General features: G+C 48.3%; 1 protein-coding gene across 1 annotated transcript in view; it reads left to right on the forward strand.

Moving 5' to 3' along the window:
• LOC112266372 (fibronectin type III domain-containing protein 3B) overlaps nucleotides 1-20,000 on the forward strand; it is a gene marked incomplete at its 5' end in the record, with an annotated part of 39,440 nt that overhangs the window by 14,857 nt on the left and 4,583 nt on the right. Inside the window, 2 exons of the mRNA XM_042296874.1 lie at nucleotides 6,228-6,446; nucleotides 19,332-19,498. Coding sequence (XP_042152808.1) covers nucleotides 6,228-6,446; nucleotides 19,332-19,498 — 386 coding nt within the window. The remainder of the gene's footprint in view (nucleotides 1-6,227; nucleotides 6,447-19,331; nucleotides 19,499-20,000) is intronic.

Below are 20,000 nucleotides of genomic sequence, written 5' to 3' on the forward strand. Positions count from 1 at the left end.
CACTCCATCTGATTGGTTACAATCCATTTCCCCTGGATACTGATTCCAACTCATATAAAGACACTCCATAGGGCGATCAGTGGAAAAACTCATTCTCTTTTTTTGATAGGAAAGTGTTTGTTCATCTTAGTGTCTCAGACATAGTTTTAGTGTTTTCGATTTAACAAGGATAAAACAGAGAGGACCAGAGGAAGGATAGATTTAATTATCTGATACTCAAAACTATTCTCATCTTCACCATCTAACCCTCCCTCCCTCTCTCTCTCTTTCATTCTCTCCCCTTTCCTCTTCTCTTTCTCTCCCCTCTTCTCTCTCGTCATCTTCCACACTTTCTGTCTTGTGTGGTTGAGTAACTACAACCTGTGTGTGTGTGTGTGTGTGTGTGTGTGTGTGTGTGTGTGTGTGTGTCATCAAGGAAAGGTTACTGTGTGTAAATGTCAAACAGTAAAATAATTAAGGTAATGAGAGAGAGGGAGAGATCACAGTGGAAAAGAGATTGTCCAGACAGAGAGAGAGAGAGAGAGAGCGTGAGGGAAAGGAAGTGAGATTGTCCAGAGAGAGAGAGAAAGTGAGGGAAAGGAAGTGAGATTTTCCAGAGAGAGAGAGTGTGGGGGAAAGGAAGTGAGATTGTCCAGAGAGAGAGAGAAAGTGAGGGAAAGGAAGTGAGATTGTCCAGAGAGAGAGAGAGAGAGTGAGGGAAAGGAAGTGAGATTGTCCAGAGAGAGAGAGAGAGAGAGAGAGTGAGGGAAAGGAAGTGAGATTGTCCAGAGAGAGAGAGAAAGTGAGGGAAAGGAAGTGAGATTTTCCAGAGAGAGTGAGTGTGGGGAAAGGAAAAGGTGAGATTGTCCAGAGAGAGAGAGAGAGGGAAAGGAAGTGAGGGAAAGGAAGTGAGATTGTCCAGAGAGAGAGAGAGAGAGTGAGGTCCAGAAAGGAAGTGAGATTGTCCAGAGAGAGAGAGAGAGTGAGGGAAAGGAAGTGAGATTGTCCAGAGAGAGAGAGAGTGAGGGAAAGGAAGTGAGATTGTCCAGAGAGAGAGAGAGGGAAAGGAAGTGAGATTGCCCAGAGAGAGAGGGAAAGGAAAAGTGAGATTGTCCAGAGAGAGAGAGAGAGAAAGGAAGTGAGATTGTCCAGAGAGAGAGAGAGAGAGAGGAAAGGAAGTGAGGGAAAGGAGATTGTCCAGAGAGAGAGAGAAAGTGAGGGAAAGGAAGTGAGATTGTCCAGAGAGAGAGAGAGAGGAAGTGAGGGAAAGGAAGTGAGATTGTCCAGAGAGAGAGAGAGAGAGAGTGAGGGAAAGGAAGTGAGATTGTCCAGAGAGAGAGAGAGTGAGGGAAAGGAAGTGAGATTGTCCAGAGAGAGAGAGGGAAAGCAAGTGAGATTGTCCAGAGAGAGAGAGGGAAAGCAAGTGAGATTGTCCAGAGAGAGAGAGAGAGAGTGAGGGAAAGGAAGTGAGATTGTCCAGAGAGTGAGGGAAAAGAAGTGAGATTGTCCAGAGAGAGTGAGGGAAAGGAAGTGAGATTGTCCAGAGAGAGAGAGAGAGAGTGAGGGAAAGGAAGTGAGATTGTCCAGAGAGAGAGAGAGAGGGAAAGGAAGGAAGTGAGATTGTCCAGAGAGAGAGAGAGTGAGGGAAAGGAAGTGAGATTGTCCAGAGAGAGAGAGAGTGAGGGAAAGGAAGTGAGATTGTCCAGAGAGAGAGAGAGGGAAAGGAAGTGAGGGAAAGGAAGTGAGATTGTCCAGAGAGAGAGAGAGTGAGGGAAAGGAAGTGAGATTGTCCAGAGAGAGAGAGAGTGAGGGAAAGGAAGTGAGATTGTCCAGAGAGAGAGAGAGTGAGGAGAAAGGAAGTGAGATTGTCCAGAGAGAGAGGGAAAAGGAAGTGAGATTGTCCAGAGAGAGAGAGGGAGGGAAAAGGAAGTGAGATTGTCCAGAGAGAGAGAGAGGAGGGAAAGGAAGTGAGATTGTCCAGAGAGAGAGAGAAAGTGAGGGAAAGGAAGTGAGATTGTCCAGAGAGAGAGAGAGTGGGGAAAGGAAGTGAGATTGTCCAGAGAGAGAGAGTGAGGGAAAGGAAGTGAGATTGTCCAGAGAGAGAGTGAGGGAAAGGAAGTGAGATTGTCCAGAGAGAGAGATTGTCCAGAGAGGGAAAGGAAGTGAGATTGTCCAGAGAGAGAGGGAAAGGAAGTGAGGGTCCAGAAGGAAGAAAGTGAGGGAAAGGAAGTGAGATTGTCCAGAGAGAGAGAGAGTGAGGGAAAGGAAGTGAGATTGTCCAGAAGAGAGAGTGAGGGAAAGGAAGTGAGATTGTCCAGAGAGAGAGAGAGAGGGAAAGGAAGTGAGATTGTCCAGAGAGAGAGAGAGAGTGAGGGAAAGGAAGTGAGATTGTCCAGAGAGAGAGAGAGTGAGGGAAAGGAAGTGAGATTGTCCAGAGAGAGAGAGAGATTGGAAAAGGAAGTGAGATTGTCCAGAGAGAGAGAGAGGGGAAAGGAAGTGAGATTGTCCAGAGAGAGAGAGAGAGTGAGGGAAAGGAAGTGAGATTGTCCAGAGAGAGAGAGAGAGTGAGGGAAAGGAAGTGAGATTGTCCAGAGAGAGAGAGAGGGGAAAGGAAGTGAGATTGCCCAGAGAGAGAGTGAGGGAAAGGAAGTGAGATTGTCCAGAGAGAGAGAGAGTGAGGGAAAGGAAGTGAGATTGTCCAGAGAGAGAGAGAGAGAGAGGGAAAGGAAGTGAGATTGTCCAGAGAGAGAGAGAGAGAGGAGGGAAAGGAAGTGAGATTGTCCAGAGAGAGAGAGAGTGAGGGAAAGGAAGTGAGATTGTCCAGAGAGAGAGAGAGAGTGAGGGAAAGGAAGTGAGATTGTCCAGAGAGAGAGAGGGAAAGTCCAGAAGTGAGATTGTCCAGAGAGAGAGTGAGGGAAAGGAAGTGAGATTGTCCAGAGAGGAGAGTGAGAGGGAAAGGAAGTGAGATTGTCCAGAGAGAGAGGAAAAAGGAAGTGAGATTGTCCAGAGAGAGTGAGGGAAAGGAAGTGAGATTGTCCAGAGAGAGAGAGAGTGAGGGAAAGGAAGTGAGATTGTCCAGAGAGAGAGAGGGAAAGGAAGTGAGATTGTCCAGAGAGAGAGAGAGAGAGAGAGGGAAAGGAAAGGAAGTGAGATTGTCCAGAGAGAGAGAGAGGGAAAGGAAGTGAGGGAAAGGAAAGTGAGATTGTCCAAAGAGAGAGAGAGAGAGAGAGAGTGAGATTGTCCAGAGAGGGAAAGGAAGTGAGATTGTCCAGAGAGAGAGAGAGAGAGAGGAGTGAGGGAAAGGAAGTGAGATTGTCCAGAGAGAGAGAGAGAGAGTGAGGGAAAGGAAGTGAGATTGTCCAGAGAGAGTGAAAGAGTGAGGGAAAGGAAGTGAGATTGTCCAGAGAGAGAGAGTGAAAGGATGTGAGATTGTCCAGAGAGAGAGAGAGGGAAAGGAAGTGAGATTGTCCAGAGAGAGAGAGAGAGAGAGTGAGGCAAAGGAAGTGAGATTGTCCAGAGAGAGAGAACGAGTGAGGGAAAGGAAGTGAGATTGTCCAGAGAGAGAGAGGAGAGAATCCTGGAAAAGAAGACAGGACAGTATAGGGACTCTAGTAAACAACAGAAAATAGATGGAACAACACAGTAAGTCCTCATTTTACCAGACATATTATATTCCTGACATGTCATTCAGGATAGAGGTCGACCCATTAATCGGAATGGCCGATTAATTATGGATTTTATGTTTTCATAACAATAGGAAATCGGTATTTTTGGGCACCGATTTGGCCGATTTTTTAAATTTTATTTAATCTTTATTTAACTAGGCAAGTCAGTTAAGAACACATTCTTATTTTCAATGACGGCCTAGGAATGGTGGGTTAACTGCCTCATTCAGGGGCAGAAGTGGGAATCAATCGGGGATTCAATCTCGCAACCTTACAGTTAACTAGTCCAACTCTCTAACCACCTGCCTCTCATTGCACTCCACGAGGAGCCTGCCTGTTACCCGAATGCAGTAAGCCAAGGTAAGTTGCTAGCTAGCATTAAACTTATCTTATAAAAAGCAATCAATCAATCAATCATAATCACTAGTTAACTACACATGGTTGATAATATTACTAGTTTATCTCACGTGTCCTGCGTTGCATATAATCGATGCGGTGCGTATCGTTGCTACAATGTGTACCTAACCATAAACATCAATGCCTTTCTTAAAATCAATACACAGAAGTATATATTTTTAAACCTGCATATTTAGCTAAAAGAAATCCAGGTTAGCAGGCAATATTAACCAGGTGAAATTGTGTCACTTCTCTTGCGTTCATTGCACGCAGTCAGTTTATATGCAACAGTTTGGGCTGCCTAATTTGCCAGAATTTTACGCAATTATGACATAACATTGAAGGTTGTGCAATGTAACAGAAATATTTAGACTTATGGATGCCACCCGTTAGATAAAATACGGAACGGTTCCGTATTTCACTGAAAGAATAAACGTCTTGTTTTCAAGGTGATAGTTTCCGGATTCGACCATATTAATGACATACGGCTCGTATTTCTGTGTGTTATTATATTATAATTAAGTCTATGATTTGATAGAGCAGTCTGACTGAGCGATGGTAGGCACCAGCAGGCTAGTAAGCATTCATTCAAACAGCACTTTTGTGCGTTTTGCCAGCAGCTCTTTGCTGTGCTTCAAGCATTGCACTGTTTATGACTTCAAGCTTATCAACTCCCGAGATGAGGCTGGTGTAACTGATGTGAAATGGCTAGCTAGTTAGCGGGGTGCGCGCTAATAGCGTTTCAAACGTCACTCGCTCTGAGACTTGGGAGTAGTTATTCCCCTTGCTCTGCATGGGTAACGCTGCTTCGAGGGTGGCTGTTGTCCATGTGTTCCTGAATCGAGCCCAGGTAGCGACGAGGAGAGGGACGGAAGCTATACTGTTACACTGACAATACTAAAGTGCCTATAAGAACATCCAATAGTCAAAGGTTAATGAAATACAAATGGTATAGAGGGAAATAGTCCTATAATTCCTATAATAACTACAACCTAAAACTTCTTACCTGGGAATATTGAAGACTCCTGTTAAAAGGAACCACCAGCTTTCATATGTTCTCATGTTCTGAGCAAGGAACTGAAATGTTAGCTTTCTTACATAGCACATATTGCACTTTTACTTTCTTCTCCAACACTTTGTTTTTGCATTATTTAAACCAAATTGAACACATTTCATTATTTATTTGAGGCTAAATTGATTTTATTGATGTATTATATTAAGTTAAAATAAGTGTTCATTCAGTATTGTTGTAATTGTCATTATTACAAATAAAAATAAGAAATCGTCCGATTAATCGCTAGCGGCATTTTTTGGTCCTCCAATAATCGGTATCGGCGTTGAAAAATGATAATCGGTCGACCTCTAATTCAGGACTGGCCATTACTATCCATAGAGGGCCATAGAGGTCAACGAACTGTAAGAACAGATCTGAGAACAGATCTAAGAAAAGAGCTAATGCAGCGTTATAACGGTAATATACTGGAAGAGATGACTCTAGATGATTGAGGTTGATGTGATTGCTATTCCTCTTTATATTCCTCTCTATTCCTAGTTATTCCATAGGGATGATGTTGAAAGGCATGACTAGGGTTGCCAAATTCCCTGGTTTTCCAGAAATCCTGTTGGAGCATTCCGGATTTCTTTCTTATTCCCCCCTGATTCCAGGAATATTCCAACCGGGATTTTAGGAAAACCAAGGAATTTATTGAAAGTTTGCGGGAATTTTGCAAGGTCGTGACTTGTTTTGGGGAACAGAAAATATTAGTCAGGAGAGACTGGGTTAGATGGATGCCGGCTAGGTGAAGTTAGGTCAGTCATGACGCAATGGACAGAGGAAAACACCCATCACTATAACACCTCTAATGCTGCCTCTCTTCTGCTATTAACCAACATTAGTACTCGGACACACAGACCGTACAGTTTGTACTGTAGATGTGTAGTGGTGTAATAATGTTATATGATGGACTGATTGATCTTCTGTTTTATGTGTGATGGAAGTGCCTTAATGTGTTTGGACCCCAGGAAGAGTAGCTGCTGTAGGAACTAATGGGGATCCCTAATAAATACTAATACAAACACACACACACACACACACACACACACACACACACACACAAACTGGTTATGGACAAACTAATTTTCACACACTCAATTTACCCTAACCCCCTCTCTCTCTTTCTCTCTCAGTGTGCGGATCCAAGCGGTGAATGTGATTGGCTGTGGCCCGTTGAGCCCACCTCTGGTGGCTAGGACACGCCCCCTCCCTCCGGCCCCTCCTCATTTGGAATGTTCGGCTGCCGGCCCCCAGAGTCTGAAACTCAAATGGGGGGAGAACGCTACACACACCCGTGCCCTGCTCTCCAATGACATGTTCTACACACTACAGATGGAAGATAAGAACCACAGGTAGAGTATAGAGCACACACACACACACACACACACACACACACACACAGCTACTACACTCCAATGGTTCCAATGGCTCAATGTTATGTACGGTCTAGATAAAAGCATCTGTTAAATGTCCATATCACAGTTCTACTGAAGGAAAATACTTCAAACGCATTGTGAGTGAGTGGGTGGTGCGTGTGTGTGTGTGTGTGTGTGTGTGTGGGGGGGATAGGTAGGTAGAGGAAATGACAGTAACCAGTAGATCCAAGGAGAACTCACGATGAGAACATCTAGACTACAGAACTAATTAGAACCATGAACTGGTCAACCATGCTGTCCATTAGAGAACAGACTGAAGGAAGGAGAGAAATAAATAGAAAGGTAGCGAGAGAAATGGAAGGGAGGGAGGAGGGAAGGAGGGAGCGAGGGAAAGTGGAGGGAGGTTGAAGGGAAGGAAGGAGGGAGGGTGGAGGGAAGGAGGGAGGTAATAAAGGATAAGTGAGAGAATTAGAGAGACTGTCTGTCTGCCTAGCAGTGCCATGGGTGATGGGTATGCTTGGCACCCCTAGCCACAGCCACATTACGACATGGATGACTGGTGTGGTTGGCATCCTGGCATCCCTAGCCTCAGCCACATTACGACATGGATGACTGGTATGGTTGGCATCCTGGCATCCATGGAGAACTGGTAGCCCCTAGCAGCCACATTACGACATGGATCCCTAGCCACAGCCACATCCCTAGCCACAGCCACATGGGATGACTGGTGTGGTTGGCATCCTGGCATCCCTAGCCACAGCCACATTACGACATGGATAACTGGTGGTTGGCATCTTGGCATCCCTAGCCACAGCCACATTACTACATGGATGACTGGTGTGGTTGGCATCCCATCCCTAGCCACAGCCACATTACGACATGGATGACTGGTGTGGTGGTTCCTGGCATCTGGTGGATAACTGGCATCCCATAGCCACAGCCACATTACTACATGGATGACTGGTGTGGTTGGCATCTCCCTGGCATCCCTAGACTGGTGTGGTTGGCATCTTGGCCACACAGCCACATTACGACATGGATAACTGGTGTGGTTGGCATCCTGGCATCCCTAGCCACAGCCATGGATGACTGGTGTGGTTGGCATCCTGGCATCCCTAGCCACAGCCACATTACGACATGGATAACTGGTGTGGTTGGCATCTTGGCATCCCTAGCCACAGCCACATTACTACATGGATGACTGGTGTGGTTGGCATCTTGGCATCCCTAGCCACAGCCACATTACTACATGGATGACTGGTGTGGTTGGCATCCCATAGCCACAGCCACATTATGACATGGATAACTGGTGTGGTTGGCATCTTGGCATCCCTAGCCACAGCCACATTACGACATGGATAACTGGTGTGGTTGGCATCCTGGCATCCCTAGCCACAGCCACATTACGACATGGATGACTGGTGTGGTTGGCATCTTGGCATCCCTAGCCACAGCCACATTACGACATGGATGACTGGTGTGGTTGGCATCTTGGCATCCCTAGCCACAGCCAGAGGGTGTTGGACTAACTGACGGAGCGGTAATTAACTGACTGTCCAGTATGACACCCACAATGCCAACATACACACCCTTCTATTCTAGCAGAGCTGAACTGCTTTCACAGCTTGGTGAGTATATAACCCTCTCCATCTCCTCCTTCATACCCATACGGTCACCCCCCACCAGACAGCTCTCATTGAATTACATACTGTACCCCTATTGGGCCATGAAATATAGCTGGTCACGTGACAAAGGAGATGATTGTGGACTACAGGAAAAGGAGGACCGAACACGCTCCCATTCTCATCGACGGGGCTGTAGTGGAGCAGGTTGAGAGCTTCAAGTTCCTTGGTGTCCACATCACCAACAAACTAGAATGGTCCAAACACACCAAGACAGTCGTGAAGAGGGCACGACAAAACCTATTCCCCCTCAGGAGACTGAAAAGATTTGGCATGGGTCCTCAGATACTCCAAAGGTTTTACAGCTGAACCATCAAGAGCATCCTGACTGTTTGCATCACCGCCTGGTACGGCAACTGCTCGGCATCCACCCGTAAGACACTACAGAGGGTAGTGCGTACGGCCCAGTACATCACTGGGGCCAAGCTTCCTGCCATCAAGGACCTCTATACCAGGCGGTGTCAGAGGAAGGCCAGAAAAATTGTCAAAGACTCCAGCCACCCTAGTCATAGACTGTTCTCTCTGCTACCACACGGCAAGCGGTACCGGAGCGCCAAGTCTAGGTCCAAGAGGCTTCCGAACAGCTTCTACCCCCAAGCCATAAGACTACTGAACATCTAATCAGATGTCTACCCAGACTATTCACATTGCCCCCCCCCCCTCCCTTCTCCACACCACTGCCACTCTCTGTTGTCATCTATGCATAGTCACTTTAATGAACTCTGCCTACATGTACATACTACCTCAACTAACCGGTGCCCCCACACATTGACTCTGTACCGGCACCCCCCTGTATATAGTTTTTTGTTTTGTTTTTTGACCTGCCCAGGGAAAAACTCAGGGTTCTAGTTACAAGCTGACCATGTCTTGTGGCCAGGAAAAACTCAGGGTTCTAGTTACAAGCTGACCTTGTCTTGTGGTCAGGAAAAACTCAGGGCTCGAGTTACAAGCTGACCATGTCTTGTGGTCAGGAAAAACTCAGGGCTCTAGTTACAAGCTGACCTTGTCTTGTGGTCAGGAAAAACTCCTCTCCCTATTGATCTATGCACCATATAGCCTGCACCTGTAGACCCATTTCCTGGGCGCGTCTTAAGCGCAGTTCTCAATCAAAACATTGGTTTGTTTACACGGAAGTAAATACGACCACGTCCGACTTCAGGCGCAGCTCGTGCACGTTAGCAAGCACGTAATCAGACGGTTATCGTCTACCATCGGAGGATTGATTACCAAGCAGGCCAGCGAGCCAAGGGAAAACATCCCAAAGAGATCTTGTTGAACACAGCTATAGCCATCAGACTGGTGTGCTGTCATTGTCATCACTCACTCAGCTAGGTTTGTCAAGGTCCTGACGCCCGTGTATAGCTATCGGCTACAGGGTTTTTTGTCGCGAGCGTGCGCGCATCACTCGAATGTGACGTTTGCTTGTATTCACCAAGCCGGAGTAGGAAAATAAATGCAGGCTAGAACTGCATCTCAAATGGCACCCTATTCCCTGTATAGTGCACTACTTCTGACCAGGGCCCATAGGGGCCTAGCAAGTGCCCTTAAACAAGTCTGTAATGCATTTAATGGATCAGTGTGATTCCTGACACATCTCAGACTGATGAATATTGACTCATTACTTCTGTTAAGAACATTATGAGGAGTTTAGCTGCATTTAGCAGTCTATCTCTCTCCCCTTCTACCTCCTCTCTATCCCTCTCCCCCTCAACCTCCTCTCTATCTCTCTCCCCCTCTACCTCCTCTCTATCCCTCTCCCCTTCTACCTCCTCTCTATCCCTCTCCCCTTCTACCTCCTCTCTATCCCTCTCCCCCTTCTACCTCCTCTCTATCCCTCTCCCCTTCTACCTCCTCTCTATCTCTCTCCCCTCTACCTCCTCTCTATCCCCCTCCATCTCTCTCCCCCTCCACATCTCTCCCCTTCTACCTCCTCTCTATCCCTCTCCCCTTCTACCTCCTCTCTATCTCTCTCCCCTCTTCTACCTCCTCCCCTCTATCCCTCTCCCCTCCACATCTCTCTCCCTCTCTACCTCTCTCTCCCTCTCCCTTCTACCTCCTCTCTATCCCTCTCCCCTTCTACCTCCTCTCTATCCCCCTCTACCTCTCTCTATCCCTCTCCCCTTCTACCTCCTCTCTATCCCTTTCCCCTTCTACCTCCTCTCTATCCCTCTCCCCTTCTACCTCCTCTCTATCCCTCTCCCCTTCTACCTCCTCTCTATCCCCCTTCTCCCCTTCTACCTCCTCTCTCTCTCTCTCTCCCTTCTACCTCCTCTCTATCTCTCTCCCCTTCTACCTCTATCTTTCTCCCCCTCTACCTCCTCTCTATCTTTCTCCCCTTCTACCTCCTCTCTATATCTCTCCCCTTCTACCTCCTCTCTATCCCTCTCCCCTTCTACCTCCTCTCTATCCCTCTCCCCTTCTACCTCCTCTCTATCCCTCTCCCCTTCTACCTCCTCTCTATCCCTCTCCCCTTCTACCTCCTCTCTATCCCTCTCCCCTTCTACCTCCTCTCTATCTTTCTCCCCATCTACCTCCTCTCTATCTCTCTCCCCTTCTACCTCCTCTCTATCTCTCTCCCTCCTCTCTATCCCCCTCTCTCTCTCCCCCTCTACCTCCTCTCTATCTCTCTCCCCTTCTACCTCCTCTCTCTCCCCTTCTACCTCCTCTCTCTCTCTCCCCTTCTACCTCCTCTCTATCTCTCTCCCCTTCTACCTCCTCTCTCTCTCTCTCCCCTTCTACCTCCTCTCTCTCTCTCTCCCCCTTCTACCTCCTCTCTCTCTCTCCCCCTCTACCTCCTCTCTCTCCCTCCCCTCTACCTCCTCTCTATCTCTCCCCTTCTACCTCCTCTCTCCCCCCCCTACCTCCTCTCTACCTCTCTCCCCTTCTACCTCCTCTCTCTCTCTCTCCCTTCTACCTCCGCCTCTCTCTCTCCCCTTCCCCCTCTCTCTCCCTCTCTTCTACCTCTCTCCCCCTTCTACCTCCTCTCTATCTCTCTCCCCTTCTACATCCTTCTACCTCCTCTCTCCTCTCTCCCCTTCTACCTCCTCTCTCTCTCTCTCCCCTTCTACATCCTCTCTTCCCCTCTCCCTCTACTCTCCTCCCCCTCTCTACCTCCTCTCTATCTCTCTCCCCTTCTACCTCCTCTCTATCTCTCTCCCTTCTACCTCCTCTCTCTCTCCCCCCCTTCTACCTCCTCTCTCTCTCTCCCCTTCTACCTCCGCTCTATCTCTCTCCCCTTCCACCTCCTCTCTCTCTCTCCCCTTCTACCTCTCTCCCCCTCTACCTCCTCTCTATCTCTCTCCCCTTCTACATCCTCTCTCCCCCTCTACCTCCTCTCTACCTCTCTCCCCTTCTACCTCCTCTCTATCTCTCTCCCCTTCTACATCCTCTCTTCCCCTCTACCTCGCTCCCCCTCTACCTCCTCTCTCCCCCTCTCCTCCTCTCTCTCACTCCCCTTCTACCTCTCTCTCTCTCTCTCCTTCCCTTCTACCTCCTCTCTATCCCTCTCCCCTTCTACCTCCTCTCTATCCCTCTCCCCTTCTACCTCCTCTCTATCCCTCTCCCCTTCTACCTCCTCTCTATCCCTCTCCCCTTCTACCTCCTCTCTATCCTCTCCCCATTCTACCTCCTCTCTATCCCTCTCCCCATTCTACCTCCTCTCTATCCCTCCCCTTCTACCTCCTCTCTATCTCTCTCTCCCCTTCTACCTCCTCTCTATCTCTCTCCCTCCTTCTACCCCCTCCTCTCTCCCCTCTACTCTCTCTCTCTCCCCCTTCTACCTCCTCTCTCTCTCTCCCCCTTCTCTCCCCTTCTACCTCCTCTCTATCTCTCTCCCCTTCTACCTCCTCTCTCCCCCTCCTCCTCCTCTCTACCTCTCTCCCCCTCTACCTCCTCTCTATCTCTCCCCTTCTACATCCTCTCTCCCCTCTACCCCCCTCTCCTCCCTCTCTCCCCTTCTACCTCCTCTCTATCTCCCCCCTTCTACCTCCTCTCTCTCTCCCCCTTCTACCTCCTCTCTATCTCTCTCCCTCTACCTCTCTCCCCCTCTACCTCCTCTCTATCTCTCTCCCCTTCTACCTCCTCTCTATCTCTCTCCCCTTCTACCTCCTCCTCTCTCTCCCTCTCCCCCTTCTACCTCCTCTCTATCTCTCTCCCCTTCTACATCCTCTCTTCCCTCTACCTCGCTTCTACCTCCTCTCTACCCCTCTCTCCCTTCTACCTCCTCTCTATCCCTCTCCCTTCTACCTCCTCTCTATCTCCTCCCCATTCTACCTCCTCTCTATCCCTCTCCCCTTCTACCTCCTCTCTATCCCTCTCCCCCTTCTACCTCCTCTCTATCCCTCTCCCCTTCTACCTCCTCTCTCCCTCTCCCCTTCTACCTCCTCTCTCTCTCTCTCCCCATCTACCTCCTCTCTCTCTCTCTCCCCATTCTACCTCCTCTCTATCTCTCTCCCCTTCTACCTCCTCTCTCTCTCTCCCCTTCTACCTCCTCTCTCTCTCTCTCCCCTTCCACCTCCTCTCTCTCTCTCTCCCCTTCTACCTCCTCTCTCTCTCTCCCCTTCCCTCTCTCCTCCTCTCTCCTCTCTCTCTCCCCCCTCTACCTCCTCTCTCTCTCCCCTTCTACCTCCTCTCTCTCTCCCCCTACTCCCTCTCTCCCCCTCTACCTCCTCTCTATCTCTCCCCTTCTACATCCTCTCTCCCCTCTACCCCCTCTCTCCCCTCTCTCCCCTTCTACCTCCTCTCTATCTCTCCTCCCTTCTACCTCCTCTCTCTCTCTCCCCCTTCTACCTCCTCTCTATCTCTCTCCCCTCTACATCTCTCTCCCCCCCCTTCTACCTCCTCTCTATCCCTCTCCCCTTCTACCTCCTCTCTATCCCTCCCCTTCTACCTCCTCTCTATCCCTCTCCCCTTCTACCTCCTCTCTCTCCCTCTCCCCTTCTACCTCCTCTCTATCTCCTCCCCATCTACCTCCTCTCTATCCCCCCATCTACCTCCTCTCTATCTCTCTCCCCTTCTACCTCCTCTCTATCTCTCTCCCTCTACCTCCTCTCTATCCCCTCTCTCCCTCTCTACCTCCTCTCTCTCTCTCTCCCCCTTCTACCTCCTCTCTCTCTCTCCCTTCCCTTCTACCTCCTCTCTATCCCTCTCCCCTTCTACCTCCTCTCTATCCCTCTCCCCTTCTACCTCCTCTCTATCCCTCTCCCCTTCTATCTCTCTCCCTTCTACATCCTCTCTCCCCCTCTACCTCCTCTCTACCTCTCTCCCCTTCTACCTCCTCTCTATCTCTCTCCCCTTCTACATCCTCTCTTCCCCTTTCGCTCCCCTCTACCTCCTCTCTACCCCCTCTCTCCCTTCTACCTCCTCTCTCTCTCTCTCCCCTTCTACCTCCTCTCTCTCTCTCCCTTCCTTCTACCTCCTCTCTCTCTCTCCCCTTCTACCTCCTCTATCTCTCTCCCCCTTCTACCTCCTCTCTCGCCCCCCTTCTACCTCCTCTCTATCTCTCCCCTTCTACCGCCTTTCTCGCCCCCTCTCCCCTCGTCTCTCTCCCCTACCTCCTTCTCCTCCTCCATTCTCCTCCTCTCTCCCCCTTCTACCTCCTCTCTCTCTCTCCCCCTTCTACCTCCTCCTCTCTATCTCTCTTCTACCTCCTCTCTATCTCTCTCCCCCTCTACCTCCTCTCTCTCTCCCCTTCTACCTCCTCTATCTCTCTCCCCCTTCTACCTCCTCTCTCTCTCTCCCTCTCTACCTCCTCCTCTATCTCTCTCTCCCCCTCTACCTCCTCTATCTCTCTCCCCCTCTACCTCCTCTCTACCCCCCTCTCCCCTCTACCCCCTCTCTCCCTCTACCACCTCTCCACCACCCCCTCTCCTCCTCTACCTCCTATCTCTATCCCCCTCTACCGCCTCTCTATCCCCCTCTATCTCTCTCCCCCTCTACCTCCTCTCTATCCCCCTCTCTGTCTCTCTCCCCCTCTACCTCCTCTCTATCCCCCTCTATCTCTCTCCCTCCTCTCTATCCCCCATCCCTCTCTCTATCTATCTCTCTGCATGTGTCTCTGCAGGGTAGAAAGGGGATCATCAGAGCTATATGGATTTAACTGGCAGTAACTAGCAGTATTGGAGACCCCCTCTCCTCTACCCTCCTCACATTTTCCCAGTCCCTCTTCTCCCCTGCCGCTCCTAAACAGACAGTATTAGGGCTGAATTACCTGGAATCTCTGTAATTGACAGATTGCTATGGTAACGAGAGAGAGAGAGAGAATTATTGGCAGTGAACAAAGACATATCAAATGACCAAACAGCAAATATTGTTTTCATTTCTACGATGACTCATGTGGTGTCCCAACACCTGTCTGTCTGTCTGTTCCCTCCCCTCTCTCTCTGTAAGATGTCCTAGCCATGTCTGAATCCTGGCTTAAGAAGACCACCAAAAACCCTGACATTTCCATCCCTATCTATAACATTTTCCGACAAGATAGAACTTCCAAAGGGGGCGGAGTTGCAATCTATTGCAGAGACAGCCTGCAGAGTTATGTCATACTATCCAGGTCTGTTCCCAAACAATTCAAACTTCAACTTTTAAAAAATCCACCTTTCCAGAAATAAGTCTCTCACTGTTGCCGCTTGTTATAGACCCCCTTCAGCCCCCAGCTGTGCCCCTGGACACCACATGTGAATTAATTGCCCCCCATCTATCTTCAGAGCTCATGCTGCTAGGAGACCTAAACTGGGACATGCTTAACACCCCGGCCACCCTACAATCTAAGATTGATGCCCTCAATCTCACACAAGTTATCAATGAACCTACCAGATACAACCCCAAATCCGTAAACACGGGCACCCTTATAGATATCATCCTAACCAACTTGCCCTCCAAATATACCTCTGCTGTCTTCAACCAAGATCTCAGCGACCACCGCCTCATTGCCTGCATCCGTAATGGGTCTGCGGTCAAACTACCACCCCTCATCACTGTCAAACGCTCAGGGGAGACACTTAAACACTTCAGCGAGCAGGCCTTTCTAATCGACCTGGCCCGGGTATCCTGGAAGGATATTGACCTCATCCCTTCAGTAGAGGATGCCTGGTTATTCTTTAAAAGTGCCTTCCTCACCATCTTAAATAAGCATGCCCCATTCAAAAAATGTAGAGAGATATAGATATAGCCCCTGGTTCACTCCAGACGTGACTGCCCTTGACCAGCACAAAAACATCCTGTGGGTTCTGCATTAGCATCGGATAGCCCCCGTGATATGCAACTTTTCAGGGAAGTTAGGAACTAATATAGACAGGCAGTTAGGAAAGCTATGGCTAGCTTTTTCAAACAGAAATTTGCATCCTGTAGCACAAACTCAAAAAGTTCTGGGACACTGTAAAGTCCATGGAGAATAAGAACACCTCCTCCCAGCTGCCCACTGCACTGAGGCTAGGAAACACTGTCACCACTGATAAATCCACTATAATTGAGAATTTCAATAAGCATTTTTCTGCGTCTGGCCATGCTTTCCACCTGGCTACCCCTACCCAGGTCAACAGCCCTGCACCCTCCACAGCAACTCACCCAAGCCTCCCTATTTCTCCTTCACCCAAATCCAGATAGCTGATGTTCTGAAAGAGTTGCAAAATCTGGGCCCCTACAAATCAGCCGGGCTAGCCAATCTGGATTCTCTCTTTATTACGCTCATCGAAATGATCGGACCAAGGTGCAGCGTGGTAGGTGTACATTTTATCTCTATTAAAAATGAACACCTAAAAACAACAAAAGGAGAACAAATGTAACGTTCGGTAGGCTACAAGAGCTGTACGAAAACAACATCCCACAAAACTAAGGTGGCAAAACAGGCTGCCTAAGTATGATTCCCAATCAGAGACAACGATAGACATCTGCCTCTGATTGAGAACCATACCCGGCCAAAACATAGAAATAAAGAACATAGTTTCCCCACCTGAGTCACACCCTGACCAACCAAACATAGAGAATAAAAAGATCTCTACGGTCAGGGCGTGACGCTCTTTCTAAAGTTATCTGCCGAAATTGTGGCAACCCCTATTACTAGCCTGTTCAACCTCTCTTTCATATCGTCTGAGATCCCCAAAGATTGGAAAGCTGCCACGGTCATCCCCTTCTTCAAAGGGGGAGACACTCTAGACCCAAACTGCTACAGACCTATATCCATCCTACCCTGCCTTTCTAAGGTCTTCGAAAGCCAAGTTAATTAACAAACATATTACCGACCATTTCAAATTCCACCTTTCCTTCTCCGCTATGCAATCTGGGTCCGAGCGGGTCATGGGTGCACCTCAGCCACGCTCAAGGTCTTTAACGATATCATAACCGCCATCGATAAGAGACAGTACTGTGCAGCTGTATTCATTGACCTGGCTAAGGCGTTTGACTCTGTCAATCAACACATTCTTACCGGCAGACTCAACAGCCTTGGTTTCTCTAATGACTGCCGCGCCTTGTTTACCATCTACTTCTCTGATAGAGTTCAGTGTGTCAAATCGGAGGGCCTGTTGTCTGGACCTATGGGGGTGCCACAGGGTTCAATTCTCAGGCCGACTCTCTTCTCTGTATACATCAATGATGTCGCTATTGCTGCTGGTGATTCTCTGATCCACCTCTACGCCGACAACACCATTCTGTATACTTCTGGCCCTTCCTTGGACACTGTGTTAACTAACCTCCAAACAAGCTTCAATGCCGTACAACTCTCCTTCTGTGGCCTCCAACTGCTCTTAAATGCAAGTAAAACTAAATGCATGCTCTTCAACCGATCGCTGCCCGCCTAGCATCACTACTCTGGACGGTTCCGACTTAGAATATGTGGACAACTACAAATACCTAGGTGTCTGGTTAGACTGTAAACTCCTTCCAGACTCATATTAAGCATCTCAAATCAAAATTAAATCTAGAATCGGCTTCCTATTTTGCAACAAAGCATCCTTCACTCATGCTGCCAAATATACCCTCGTAAAACTGACCATCCTACCGATCCTCCACTTCGGCGATGTCATTTACAAAATAGCCTCCAACACCCTACTCAACAAATTGGATGCAGTCTATCACAGTGCCATCCGTTTTGTCATCAAAGCGCCATATACTCCCCACCACTGCGACCTGTACGCTCTCGTTGGCTGGCCCATACTTCATACTCGTCACCAAACCCACTGGCTCCAGGTCACCTACAAGTCTGCTAGGTAAAGCCCTGCCTTATCTCAGCTCACTGGTCACCATAGCAGCACCCACTCGTAGCACGCGCTCCATCAGGTATATTTCACTGATCACCCTCAAAGCCTATTCCTCCTTTGGCCGCCTTTCCTTGCAGTTCTCTGCTGTCTATGACTGGAACGAATTGCAAAAATCACTGAAGCTGGAGACTCATATCTCCCTCACTAACTTTAAGCACCAGCTGTCAGAGCAGCTCACAGATTACTGCACCTGTACATAGCCCATCTGTAAATAGCCTATCCAACTACCTCATCCTCATACTGTATTTATTTACTTATCTTGCTCCTTTGCACCCCAGTATTTCTACTTGCGCATTCATCTTCCGCACATCTTTCACTCCAGTGTTTAATTGCTATATTGTAATTACTTCACCACCATGGCCTATTTATTGCCTTATCTCCCTTATCTTACCTTATTTGCACACAACGCATATAGACTCTTTCTACTGTATTATTGACTGTATGTTTGTTTATTCCTTGTGTAACTCTGTGTTGTTGTTTGTGTCGAATTGCTATGCTTTATCTTGGCCAGGTGGCAGTTGCAAATGAGAACTTGTTCTCAACTGGCCTACCTGGTTAAAGAAAGGTGAAATAAAAATTAAATAAATAAAGATGCAGTGAAAGAACTACACCCCCACCTCTGCCTCCCCCTCTCTCTTCTTATCGTCATGTTTCCAGGCCTGTCTCGCTGCCTTTATTTGTGTCCATTTGAAGCTCGGAGCACGTAGCCACCCTTCCTCCTACATACACAGAGAGAGTTGTTCTGTCTTTTGTAGCCCATCATAGCCGGTGCTGGTGTTTTGTTAGGCTTTTGATGGGGGTATACCTGTTATGTAATGTTCTCAGAGTGTGTGTTGTGTACCTGCCGTGTAATGTTCTCAGAGTGTGTGTTGTGTACCTGTTATGTAATGTTCTCAGAGTGTGTGTTGTGTACCTGCCGTGTAATGTTCTCAGAGTGTGTTGTGTGTGTACCTGTTGTGTAATGTTCTCAGAGTGTGTGTTGTGTACCTGCCGTGTAATGTTCTCAGTGTGTGCTGTGTACCTGCTGTGTAATGTTCTCAGTGTGTGTTGTGTACCTGCCGTGTAATGTTCTCAGAGTGTGTGTTGTGTACCTGCTGTGTAATGTCCTCAGTGTGTGTTGTGTACCCGTTATGTAATGTTCTCAGAGTGTGTGTTGTTTATTTCAGGCTAAGTGGTGTGTTAATTGTTTGGCCCTGGTTGTGCCAAACTGCCTTGCCAAAACTACCCTGGGTCATAACTCATCATTCACACACACACACACACACACACACACACACACACACACACACACACACACACACACACACACACACACACACACACACACACACGTCTGCCAGCACTGATGATTATGGAAATGTCCTGAGAGTAAAAACAGAATTTCGTTTGGGCAGAGATGGACTTGTCCTGTTTACCGGATTAACTGGTCCTACTGCACATATGCAATAAAGAGAACATAACAACAGATGATATACCCTAAAGACGTGTGTGTGTGTGTGTGTGTGTGTGTGTGTGTGTGTGTGTGTGTGTGTGATGAGTGAAAGACGTGTGCGTGCGCATCTCTTCCCTACAATAAAGGCTTCACGTGAAGTTATGTCTCTGTCACTATCAGACACTGAAGCTGAAGCTCTCTATCGCCCTCCCTCCCTCCCTCCCTCCCTCCCTCCCTCCCTCCCTCCCTCCCTCCCTCCCTCCCTCCCTCCCCCTCCCTCCTTACCCATCTACCTCTTTCCACTGCCTTCTCTCTTTATGAGAGCCTGCTTTCATCATTTTATTGGACTCCTTATTTTTCTCTCTTTTCCTCTCTCTCTCTTGCTCCCTTTCTCTCTCTCTTTCTCTCTTCCTCTCTCTATCGCTCCCTTTCTCTCTCTCTCTTTCTTTCTCTTCCTCTCTCTCTCCTAACCTCTCAATCTTGTCTTTCTGTCCAGGTTTGTGTGTATCTACAGAGGTCCCAGTCATACTTACAAGGTGCAGCGCCTGACCGAGTCCACCAGTTACCGGTTCAGGATCCAGGCATGTAGTGACGCAGGGGAGGGACCGTTCTCAGACACACATACCTTCTCTACCACCAAGACTGTACCCTCTGCACTCAAAGGTAAGGGTGTGTGTCTGTCTGACGGTGCGTGTGTTTCCGTCACAGGAGGCTGCTGAGGGGAGGAAGGCTCATAATAATGGGTGGAATGGATTGAGTGGACTGATATATCAACCACATGGAAACCATGTGTGATGTGTTTGATACCATTCCATTTATTCCGTTGCAACCACTACTAAATTCAGCAAAAAAAGAAACGTCCCTTTTTCAGGACCCTCTCTTTCAAAGATCATTCGTAAAAATCCAAATAACTTCACAGATCTTCATTGTAAAGGGTTTAAACACGGTTTCCCATGCTTGTTCAATGAACCATAAACAATTAATGAACATGCACCCGTGGTACGGTCGTTAAGACACTAACAGCTTACAGACGGTAGGCAATTAAGGTCACAGTTATGAAAACTTACGACACTAAAGAGGCTACTGACTCTGAAAAACACCAAAAGAAAGATGCTCAGGGTCCCTGCTCATCTGCGTGAACGTGCCTTAGCCATGCTGCAAGGAG

The sequence above is a fragment of the Oncorhynchus tshawytscha genome, linkage group LG14 (assembly GCF_018296145.1).
Source record: "Oncorhynchus tshawytscha isolate Ot180627B linkage group LG14, Otsh_v2.0, whole genome shotgun sequence".
In the NCBI taxonomy this organism is placed as follows: Eukaryota; Metazoa; Chordata; class Actinopteri; order Salmoniformes; family Salmonidae; genus Oncorhynchus; species Oncorhynchus tshawytscha.